This window comes from Aptenodytes patagonicus, chromosome 1, assembly GCF_965638725.1.
Source record: "Aptenodytes patagonicus chromosome 1, bAptPat1.pri.cur, whole genome shotgun sequence".
Lineage (NCBI taxonomy): Eukaryota > Metazoa > Chordata > Aves > Sphenisciformes > Spheniscidae > Aptenodytes > Aptenodytes patagonicus.
In genome coordinates, this window is record NC_134949.1 from 1,320,748 (window position 1) to 1,332,855 (window position 12,108).

The 12,108-nt window shown below is 49.6% G+C and overlaps 1 protein-coding gene across 1 annotated transcript in view; it reads right to left on the reverse strand.

The window, feature by feature from the left end:
- LOC143163974 (uncharacterized) overlaps positions 1-12,108 on the reverse strand; it is a 135,867-nt gene that overhangs the window by 78,945 nt on the left and 44,814 nt on the right. Inside the window, exons 11-19 of the mRNA XM_076345973.1 lie at positions 11,695-11,811; positions 9,372-9,518; positions 9,054-9,173; positions 8,267-8,425; positions 5,856-5,984; positions 5,396-5,545; positions 4,552-4,689; positions 3,961-4,107; positions 2,862-2,981 (exon numbers count right to left, since the gene is read on the reverse strand). Coding sequence (XP_076202088.1) covers positions 2,862-2,981; positions 3,961-4,107; positions 4,552-4,689; positions 5,396-5,545; positions 5,856-5,984; positions 8,267-8,425; positions 9,054-9,173; positions 9,372-9,518; positions 11,695-11,811 — 1,227 coding nt within the window. The remainder of the gene's footprint in view (positions 1-2,861; positions 2,982-3,960; positions 4,108-4,551; positions 4,690-5,395; positions 5,546-5,855; positions 5,985-8,266; positions 8,426-9,053; positions 9,174-9,371; positions 9,519-11,694; positions 11,812-12,108) is intronic.

The window sequence follows — 12,108 nt, forward strand, 5'->3', positions numbered from 1 at the left end:
AATTTGTACAAGTGTTTAGAGAGGGCATTTCATCCAGGTGGTGTCTGAGGCTGAGCTCTGTGATAGACCAATGGTTGGCAGCGGTTAGCATGTATAGAACCAGGATTACTTTTTGTTAATGAATGGAAAGTTTGCTGAAAAGTAGAATCAAACTTACTTGAGAAATTTGGTCACATACAATAGTCTTGATCTACAATAATGATAGGAAAAATCTGTGAAAATGTCATAATAATGTTTTGACGCTTTATAAGTGTCTTATTTTGGAAATACTGAATGATGAGTTTTGACGCTGTTCAAAGTAAAACTTGCACCTTTTCATTCTGAAATAGTGTTTTCCCTTTAAAAAATAAAAAAAGCTTAGTTTCTATGGAAATTAATTAAATTGGTGTAAATAATCTGTTTCATTTTCATTAGAAGTTCTCAATTACCCCAAAAAAACTTTGGAAGGGAGGTTTTGCTCCTTTAAAAAAAAAAAAAATCCCTCTTGCAGTTTGACTCAAACTCTTCTACTCCCCTCCCTTCGGGTAGGCAAGTCAAAATAACAACAAGAATTGGTTTAGATGCCATGCTACCTTGCCTGAAGAGATTCACTGTAGGAAACACAAGCTGGCAGCTCTGCTGAAACACCGATCTATGGCAGCCCACCACCCACCCTGCCTGCCTAGACCCCCAAATGGGCAAGTTTAGCTACTTTTCCTTTTGCAGCTATGCCATTGTGTAGCACTAAACCCCTCTGTTTCACATAATGGGTCTTTCACACAGTGAGAAATAGTGTATGGTTACCACACTCGTACTCTGGGACAGAAAGAAGACTTTGATGGTGGACTGAGGTAGGAGGTACCTGGATCATACCCAGGGAGGGATGCGCAGCACAAGACTGGCAAGCGCATGCAGGAAGAAATCTGCAACCTTTGGAGAAGGAAGATGGCCTTTGCTGGGGACAGTTTTCTATGAAGAATGAAGCTGACGTTTTGCAAGGGAGAAAAGACTGTGAGGCTCAAGGTGCAAATGCAAGATTAAACGAGCTTCTGTTGATTAGGTGGATAAGAAAACCATGACTTTGGTGCTCCAAGAACAGTCAAGAGAAAGTAGAAAGAAGAGGGAGGAGGGCAACGTCCAGCTGAACATCTCCAAGGTCCTTCCTGTTGCGTGGGGGAGGAAGGCTGGCTCTGGATGGAGCCCCGTTGACATACATGGGTTTGGTTTTGTATAAGACTGGACAGAGGAGGTCTACAGCTGGGCCGACCTCAAGCTGTGTAGAAGGGGACCCAATCTTTTATAGGGCAGGCTGGCTAGAGTCAGTCAGCAGGGAGGAGGGCATTAAACGAGCTTAAAAGGGGGGCAAGGAAAACGGGTAACGAATGAGTACTCGTTTAGAAAAAAATCAAGTTGCAGAGAAGAAAATTAATCAAGGCACCAAAAGACAAAGAAAAAGACAAAATTCTTAATTGCCTTTATACACTAATGCTGGCAGCCTGGATAATTAAACAAGAGAAATTGGAATTACTCACTTATGAGCATAAATTTGATCTCGTTGGTACTATTGAAATGTGGTGGCAAGATTCATCTGATTGGAATGTTAAATCAATAGTTATAAAGCTATTTCAGAAGGATCGATTGAGTGAGGGCACAGGGGGACTGTCAGACATGGTATTATCCATTTCTGAGCCCCTGACAACTCTGAAACCAATGGTTTTTGAATACTGACGGATCAATATTTTAACAGCATGGCACAGGAGGGGAACAGTTGTATTAGATCACTTAAATCACCCTAGAGAACCGAATGTTCAGTTCCCTGATCACTTATCCATAATAGGTAGAGCAAAAAAATGATGCTACCACAGGAGACTTCATCCTGAGTGACATACGCTGCAAGTCTTAAGCTGCCAATACCAAAATGTCCTTGGAATTTAAAAAAATTAAAGCTGAAGACTTGGTAACTCAAAAAGCACTGCAGGGAGCGCAGGGGAATTGTGTCAGATCCGCTTTCTTTATTGACTTGTGAAGGTGAACTGATCCCTAGCAAAAAGTTAGTGGCTGAAGCAACAATGACAGGAAACTTGCTATATTCAAAGAGGTTTAAGCCCACTCCAGGAAAAAATAATATAGTTGGTGCTTTAAAAGGGCAAACTCCATAAGGCCAAATCAATTGGAAAAAGAAATACACACTAGAAATTATGAGTAATTATTAAGAAAGTTTTAAAAGCTATTTACTATATAGCAAAGCTTTTAAACAGAGAAGAATTAAGGCTGTATGGATGACAAAAAGCAACCTTTTTTTGGTTCACTGCAACTATCCCTGATGGACAGGCAGTGACTCTAGAGGAAGAGACACTGATAATGCCAACCAGCAGGCTTTTTTCTAAGCAATTTTCACGTCTCCTTTTTCTTCCCCTAAGGATTTTGCAATGGCCAAATGGGTCATCTTGTGAGCTTCCTCAGTGGGCCAGCTTCCATTTTTTCCCTTCTTTTTCACTCAAATGAAGAAGCTGAGATGAAGGGACACGGTGTATGGAAGCCCCAGGGTCAACCCTCTCTTCTCCTGCTAAACAGGGTCCAGATGGCTTCAAAAGAAGGAACAGCGTTGGTGCCATCAGTGATGGCATCATTTACCCCAGGTCAAACTGGGCAGAACTTGGAGACACAAGTCACGACACTTGAAGGAAACAGCAGCCACTTAAGGCTGGTGGTGGAAAGAAATTTCCCGTTTCATACCTGCCACTTGTGAATCAAACAGACCACAGGGCAAGCCAGACATGTCCATGCTCCATCCTCAAATCCCCCTGGGTGACAGGGCAGCTCACACAGGAGGAGACCAAATTACAAACCATCCTTCCTTCCCCCACCAAAAAAAACATTACCTGAGGACAAACGCCATGTTAATAGGTACATGGACACCCCAGGAACAGCCGTCCAAGTCAGCAAAACGCTGGTCTCCGTAGCTTCCTGCATGGTGAACTCAGTCACTTTGGGAAAATCCACTGTTAGAGAAGAAAGAAACAAAGCTTAGGGTGGGTAGAAGCTACCACCGAGAGCTTGCCTGAGCTGAAAGGAAGCTGATGCATCCTTTGGGAGGTTCAAATCCTGTCCCCACTGAAATCAAAGGCAAAAAGTCCAGATAGAAATGATGAACATGAAGCACACCTCTGCTACACTTGTCCACAGCTCCAGCTGCTGGTGAATCTCTCAGATGATATCTACCCCAGGGTGCAAAGATGTGTGTGCCAGGAAACACACTTTAGCCTGCAAACAGCTTTGGAGACCTTCTGCCTCCTTAAATACCATGCTTCTGGTGAGGGGAAGGAGTCCCTGCAGCACTTTAGGGGTTTTCCAGAAAGCTGAATCAGATCAGGTCCTCAGCTGGTGGGAAATGGTGGAGTTTTAGCAAATAACTGTTGGCAGACCTTCAGCCTGGACTGCCGGGTGTTTCTCTAAACTGATTGTGAAATTTGAGCTGTTGAGATGAGCAACAAAGTTTTTGCCTGCTCACTTGTGCCAGATGCTAGTGCTCCCTGAAACCACAGCGCTGGCTCCACACCCCCCATCTTCTCCACCACTTGATCTCCAAATCTGCCTATTCTGCAGCATCTATCAAGTCACATGATGCCACAGCGTCATGAGTGATGTTTGCCTTTATCTACTGGAAATGGTCGAGATACTGTAACTAAAGAGGTAATCTAAAGAGGTAATTCCAAGATAATGTGTCACAAAAATAGCATCTCATGGTGATTATTGGCAGGGGAAGACAGGCAAAGTCCCAACGTTTCTCAGTAATAAGAAGAAAGGACCAATGCATGTTTTCTGGCACGCTGGCTGGTGGGACCTGAGAAGTAGTAAAGTGTTTAACAGCCAATATTGCTCTTTTTCCATCCTCACCTCCCATCAGAGCCCCTAGCAAGAGACAGCCCCCAGCACTAATGTGGAGATGCTCTTGTCCTCACCCAGTGGTTCTGTACTCACAAGTTTTGGCTGTGAGGAGTGTGGGGCTTCCCTCCCGTCCCCCGATCATTGCAGACATGCAGATGGTGTAGGTGGTGCTCTCCTTCAGTTTGGGGATCATGAAGGAGACCGTCTCTGCTGCAACCACCTGGGAGGTTTCCAAGCCACCTAAGAGGAGCCATTCAAAAAACCCCAGTGTTACACAGAAAGGGCAGGGTAATTGCTATTAACAATTATTGTTACAGCAGTTTCCTCCAACATATTTTATGGGACCTCGCCAGGGAAGAGTGTTATGTGCTCATTTTGCATATGGGGGAACTGAGGCATGGGCAGGTGAGAGATCTGGTCACAAAGGCATCACATACACTGCTGGAAGGGAACAACTTCTCGGACTTCCCAAATCCCAACTATGCCTACATCCAATGGATATCTTTGTTAGCAACTAAAACCTGGCTCAGTTACAGGGCTTCAACCTGCTCCCGTAGACATTACAGTCCCCATCTACCCCGATTATCTGTGGGAAAAGGAATGAGCTGAGCTAAGCTCCTGTTTCCTGGGGTTCCTTGTGCTCTGTCCTCATACCGCACCTCACTAAGAGAGCAGGATGCTTACCATTGAATGGCACCCAGGATATCTTATAATGAGTTACCCCAGGAAGCCTCCTCCAAGACAGCTTCAAACTATTTACGCCAGTGTCAGTAATCCTCAGATCTTGAACGGCCTGGATGGGGTTGGAGTCTGCAAGAGATGCTGTAAAAATTAACCAGGATGAGATGTCTGAAGTAACAGCCCAAGTTACGCAGAGTTCATGGCTCTAAGCTATGGCACTGAAGAAAGATTTGGGTATTTATGCAATATCTACTTTCCAGACATTATCTTGGGATGCCAGGTTGCATTTCCTAATGAATCCATGGAGAGGAGCACTGTGCAGTTAAGGTGAGGGATGTCATCCACATCTCTTACCCCCTGCACCAAACTCTGGTGACACAATACAGGAACATGAGGAGGGGGCCAAGACCGGGCAGATCATCCAGATGCATCTTCAAACACCGCGGGGAACTGTGGTTCAGATGAACTCACGTGAAAAAGGCACTGAAAGGACCCAGGACCCCAAGTTTGAAGAGGCAGAGCCACAAATCAAGGAATGGCAAACCTCAGGAGCGCATGCTGGTGAGTTGACCCGGAGTGGTGCCTGCAGAGGCTCCTACCTTCCTGACATGGTTGTGGATAAATAAGACTGGGGAGCGTGTTAGTACGTCCAGGGTTGCCTACCTATGCCAAGCTTGTTTAACATGCCAGAAGGACATGTCCACTCCTACCCATGGGAACAGCCGTGGATTATTGCTACCAGCTGCAAGGGCTACCCATGTCACTCCACCATCAATGTGCAACGCACAGGACCATGAATCCAGCCTTTGCTTCCCAACATAAAGAGGGTTGTTCCACCAGGACATACCTGTGTGGTGCGTCAGAGTCACCTCTGGCCCCTCAGTCTTGCTGAAGACAGCCCGAACACTGACTTTATACAGGGTGTCGGGCAGCAAGTGGTCAATCCGGTAAGCCAACACCCTACTGCCCAGGTACTGAGTCTTGGCAACCTGTCTTTCTGTAAAAAAAAGGGATATTTCAGAGCCTGTAGCTCACCAGTGAGGCTGGTGGCATCCCCTCCAAAGGAAATAGCCATTCCTTGCTGTACTACTGTTTCAGAGCTTTGGGGATTATCTTCATAAGTAGAAGTGCACGAATACAAACAGGGAAGGAGCCATTGCCAACAGATGCAGGCTGAGGACCACGTTTCTCAATAGTGAGATCTCTTTCCTACCTAGGCAGTAGATCAGAAGTTTGGAAAGGTGGCTCCCATGGCCATGGCATGGGTCTGTGCCAGGAACAAGTATGTGCACCCTTTCTCTCCTCACCTTTGCCTGCTCCCACAGGGCTCCAGGTGACTTTGAATTTGGTGGCAGCTGCCGTGGCACTCCACGCCAGAGACAGGCTTGTGCTGGTGTAGGACATCACCTTGAAATTGGAGACATAGCCAAGAGGACCTGCAAGGTGAAGACAGCATTAGACTACTGTCCAACAGGACTCCTCGTCAGTATAATGAGGCCAAAATTATGTAGAAGAGTTAAAAGCGGTATCTCCGCTTATCCCCAGTGTCTGATCGTCCTCATCTTGTGAAACACTGGTTTGCACTGCTTGAGGTCCGGGCCACATGTGTACATCCTACCTCCCTTAGCACCGAGGAGTGTATTCTGTGCTAGATCCAGGGGGGAGCATCTCTGCAAGCCCAGGACAGGCAGTACAGGGATCCAGGGAGTTGTGAAATCCAGATCCCAGTGCTCCCACACTGCCTGCAGGGTGAAACATCCACCCAGAGCTCCCATGGGTGCTGAACATCAGTGTTTGCCTGTGCCTGTGCCTGTGCCCGGTCTTCACAAGGGTCAGCCCATTATCTCCATACTGCATTGGCTTAGACAGGTGTACTCTGCGCTGGGTCAAAAACTGGCTGGACGGCCGGGCCCAGAGAGTTGTGGTGAATGGAGTTACATCCAGTTGGCGGCCGGTCACGAGCAGTGTTCCCCAGGGCTCAGTACTGGGGCCGGTCTTGTTTAATATCTTTATCGATGATCTGGATGAGGGCATTGAGTGCTCCCTCAGTAAGTTTGCAGATGACACCAAGTTGGGTGGGAGTGTTGATCTGCTCGAGGGTAGGAAGGCTCTGCAGAGGGACCTGGACAGGCTGGATCGATGGGCCCAGGCCAACTGTATGAGGTTCAACAAGGACAAGTGCCGGGTCCTGCACTTGGGCCACAACCACCCCATGCAGCACTACAGGCCTGGGGAAGAGGGGCTGGAAAGCTGCCCAGCAGAGAAGGACCTGGGGGTGCTGGTCGACAGCCGGCTGAACATGAGCCGGCAGTGTGCCCAGGCAGCCAAGAAGGCCAATGGCATCCTGGCCTGTATCAGCAATAGGGTGGCCAGCAGGAGTAGGGAAGTGATCGTGCCCCTGTACTCGGCCCTGGTGAGGCCGCACCTCAAATACTGTGTTCAGTTTTGGGCCCCTCACTCCAAGAAGGACGTCGAGGTGCTGGAGCGTGTCCAGAGAAGGGCAACGAGGCTGGTGAAGGGTCTGGAGAACAAGTCTGCTGAGGAGCGGCTGAGGGAACTGGGGTTGTTTAGCCTGCAGAAAAGGAGGCTGAGGGGAGACCTCATCGCTCTCTACAACTCCCTGAAAGGAGGTTGTAGCGAGGTGGGTGTTGGTCTCTTCTCCCAAGTAACAAGTGATAGGACGAGAGGAAATGGCCTCAAGTTGCACCAGGGGAGGTTTAGATTGGACATGAGGAAAAATGTCTTTACTGAAAGAGTGGTTAAACATTGGACCAGGCTGCCCAGGGAAGTGGTGGAGTCCCCATCCCTGGAGGTATTTAAAAGACGTGTAGATGAGGCACTTAGGGACATGGTTTAGTGGGCATGGTGGTGTTGGGTTGACGGTTGGACTCGATGATCTTAGAGGTCTTTTCCAACCTCATTGATTCTATGATTCCAGGGTTGCTAGTCAACTTCTGTCACTTTTAAGCCTCTCCGAGGATACATCTGGTACTGTACAAATCTCACCTCTGCTTTCTAATCACCACGCTCAGTATTGCTGCTTTTCCCCCCCAAGATGCAGCAACCTCTAAGTTTGCCATGGGAGGACAAGCTCTGGCCATCAACTAGACCACCGTCTTTCCCAATTTTACATGAAGAATTTGCATCTGCTGCCTCTTGTCCAGGCAACCTGATTTTCCAGCACAGCCCTTTGGAGACCCCCCTTCTTTGGGGCAGGGGACAGCCCTTGTCACCAGGCAGAAAGGGCCACATTAGGATGTTCCTCAACCTTTATCTCCCTATGGCTCCCTACAGCAAAATTTACCCAGGTCTCACCTCTTTTCAAGTTGGACTCTTTGACAATGTTGAAGACTTTTTCCATTGGTCTTGATTTTGGGATGCCTGGAAGCCCAGTGTGCGCAGATTGGGCAGTTCATACCTGAAGCTCTGCCCAAGCCCATGGCACATGAACAGATCCACTGCAGAGCACATTGGCTCCAGTTTGCATCTGAAGACTCCCAGGCAGAAAACGCAGAGCCTTTGGGATTCACAGTCTCAGCTACCAGGCACAGCAGGTCAGCAGGGCAAAGGACCACCACCACGGTGCCCCCGACATGAGGTGATGTGAGTGGGGTACAGGAGACACAGTGTAAGGGCTTTGTAGGGATACACAAGGTTGAACCAGCCATACAAGGGTTGTGTGCTGTGGTAGCTACTCAAACGTCCTGCCTGTACTCACATGTCCTGGCTGAGGTTGTGATCCCCGGTCCCTCCACTGAGCCAAAGAGCACATAGAGGGAAATCACGTACTCGGTGTCGTGGGCCAGGTTGCGGAGCTGGTAGGCTGTGATCGACTTGTTGAGGGCCAGCTGGTGAGGACGGTCTTTGCCAAAGAACTCTTTGGGAAAGAGAATATAAAATAGAAAAGGATAAAGACTGAAAAGGCTGGAGAGCAGCTCTGTTGCATGCTGGGAAAGACACCATGTTTTCCCCGGCAGTCCACCTCCGACCCAGCTGAACCTCTGTTGTAGGACACCCGTATATGTGCTGGGGCAAGAGAGAGTTTTCCTGTGGTTATTTATTTGGGAATTCAAATGACTAAAGGATTCAAACCAGCTGAGAGGAACCGAAGGAACCAAACCACCACTCACAGCCAGGGCCCACAGTAATGTGGTGCAGTCTGTGTGCTCTGCCCCTCCCCAGCATCTCCAGGGAGTTGCAAAGCTCCTGTGCTGGATGACCAGGCAAGGTGGTGAAGGACTCTTGCACCCGCTGGCATATGCGTTGGGCTGGGGTCAGGCTGAACGTAGTTGCTGCAGGGACCCTGCCTGCTGGCATTGCGGGTCAGGTCCAGGAATAATTTCTGGTTGCAGTTCATGCCTTGAAGTTGTGGGAGAGGCTGCTCAGACCAGTTAATGAGCTGGACCTGCCCCTACACCCACCATCCCTGAGGTTCTCAGTGCCTTAATTCCCATGCTACAGAAGGAGGTGGAGGTGATGCAGGCTAGAGGAGAGCAGGATCTTACCTGGTGTGGGACCCCAAGCCACTCGGTACCCAGTGGCCCCAGCAACAGAGTCCCAGGAGACGAGAGCACTGTTTATGGATATCTCACTCACTTTCAGCATCTGGACGGTGCTTGATGCCACTGCAAGAGAGCAAAGTTGACCGATTGCATCAAGGTTCTCAGTGGCCCCCGAAAGCTGTGATGAACCAGACTGCTTTCTGCACCAGATGACAGACAGGGTGGTGACTACAAATGACACCAGCTCTGTGCTGCCAGCACAGCCTGACCCCCATCTGTGTCTGCTTGGGCTGGCTCCCACCCCTGCTGCAGGGCACTCACCCGTCGTTGCTCTTCCGCTCACCACCGGTCCCTCAACATCCCCAAAGATGGGGTTGATGGTGATGGTGTACTCTGTGCCAGGCTGCAGCCCCTGGATCATGTAGTAGCTGTAGGTGTTGCTGAGGTTCACATCTTGGATGCTGCCCTCTGCAAAAGGAAATGATGTCTGGGCTCCCTTGGGTCAGGCCAAGGAGGACCACCCTCCTTGGGTCTCCTTGTCTGGGAGGGCGGTGGGCAATCATGCAAACAACCACTTGAGAACTACACAGTTGTGTGAGATTAAATAGTATTTCATCCTCCTGGCTTGCACATGTGCTGCCAAGGTCCTCAAGCCAAAGTTGGTAGGGACAGGGCTTAGTGCAACAAGCACAAATCTTGGGTGAGGAGCTAATGTATATGCAGGTAGAAATAACCCACAGCTGCTCGGGCAGACCTCAGCAATCACCAACAGATCAAGGCAGCTCAGGGCTTTGCAGGCCAAAGAAAATAAATCGGGTAGCAACACACAAATGGCCATGTATGGGTCTGCGAGCAGTTCCGTAAGAGGGTCCACGCTCTGCCCAGCCCTGGGTGACTCGGTGCTGGAGTCATCTTGTCTTCCCTGCAGGACAGTGGAGCCAACTGATGCCATAAAAGACATTTTCTCATTTCTGTATCCTTGTTGTGGACTAGAAACCGCTCAGCTAAACCTCTCAGCATCGCTCTAGAGGGAGGCACGGCAGGAGAAGAGTTAAAACCTAATTCCTGGGGATTGCACCCCATTTTCAGAGGGGCAGAGAGGTGCAGGCAGCAGCAGGTTGGGGTTTGGCGGGGGAGGAGGCTGCCATTTGCAGTTTGGTCACTGGAGGGTGCCATGTCCCCATCTTCTGCTCCACCAGCACCCTGAGCCCCATCCCCCTTCTCCCACCCCACGCCATGCACCTTCTCTTCACATCAGCCGCTCGTTTACGTTCATCTATTCTCTGTCTTAGAAGTCAGAGAAGAAAAATAAACCCCCCTCCAGTGCCTGGGACGGCTGCACGGGGATGGGCAGAAGGTGTCTCAATCCCAACATCACTGCACCCGTAATGCATGGTCCTGGGATGGGATGGAGCATGGGCGGAGAACCCTGCAGGGCCCAGCGGTGAAGGTGGGCTGCCCCTTGGGATTTTTGCCATCTTCGGATTTGGGGTGAACCAGTATCAGATGAGAGAGCTGCTCGGAAAGAGCAAACGTGGAGCGGAGGTGATGTGCCCTTGCCACTTCATCTGAGGATGTCTCGCACTGTCCCCTCAAGAAGGGGTGTCCCCACTCCAAAGACGTGGCAGGCTGAGGACATGCATGCTCCATTTCTAGCTGGGGTATCGAGCAAGGACTGGGTAAACAGCTGAGTTTTGGGGTGTGCCGTGATTTTTTCCAGAGAACCATTCATTACAAAGCAATAAAAACAGTATTATATCTTCCCTGTAAAGAATTTTCCCTTCTGATGACCTTCAGAGCTGTTCTCCAACTAATCCCCCCTCCCCTGGTGGGAGATGTCTCCTTATTTCATAACCAGGGGAACTGAGCCAGAGAGTGTGCTATTTATTCAAAGCCTGTGACGGAGCCCAGGTGTCCTGACATCCCATCTCGCCTTTGAACCACAGAAACATCCGTCTCCCAAGGCCAAAATATGCCATCAAACCTGAATTTCTAAATTCTGCTCCCCCACACCAGCAATGAAAATATGTTTGGGTTCAGGCAGGGGAGAGGCTCCAGCTGCAAATGCAGATCTGTCTTCAAACACCAAAGTTTGTCTGAGAATGAGGATGCATTATGGGATGCTGGGGGATGAAGCCAGGTCTTAGAGCTGCAGAGAGAAAAGCAACAAGCACAGGCGCTTCCAGTCTGTAATGTGGTACCTGTCGACCCAAAAAGGGGGTAACCCCAGGTGCTCAGGGGCTGTGGGATGTATAGCTCTGCATGGAGTACTTTACCAGCTTCTCTCCAGCTATTAATCCTTTCCAGAGCTACCCAGGTCCAGCAAATCTGGCACTAATCCCATGTTAACAAGGCTGGATATCCGTTCGCCTGCTTTATGCAGAGCCAGAGCCGGTATTTTTGCATCCATGGCAGAGTTTACCATCAACACTCACGGCATGGCTCTCTGTTGCAAGCTGCTGGTTTATCCCCATGTGAAGAACTCTACGATGCACAGACCTAAAAAACCCTGTTTTCCTCCAGCTTCTTGTTGCAAGTCTGGACACAGAAGGTGTCGGTGCACCCAGTGCCTTGGGGACCTCATAGCTCCTGTCTCTCCACGTCCCTGCTCACTGATGCATGCACCCCATTCCCGAGTCTCTACCTGCTGATGTCCAGGTGAGTCTGTACCCCGTTGCTCCCCGGACAGGGCTCCACCTTGCCTGGAGCGTGTCGGTGGTCTCGTTCTGCAGCAAGATGCTTTTCACAGGCAGGAGCTTCACTGGAAGGAAGACAGGGAACAAACCTTTCAGAGCACCTACTTGCCAGTGGAGGACTTTGCTGGCTGCCCTCCCTGCATAGCTGTTCCTCCAGCCTGCCTGCCAGCAGGAGACGGATTTACAAGGGCTCCTGCCCTCCCTGACAGGCTGAAGGCATCTCATAAAAGCAGTGGTGAAAACAACCAAATCTGTGACCGTTGCTTTCCAGGACCAATGCCTCTAATGCACCAACCTCGCTTGCTTTATGCAGTGTGGGTGCAAAACGGGAGGGCAAGCGAGGCTCTGGTAGATCTCCCACC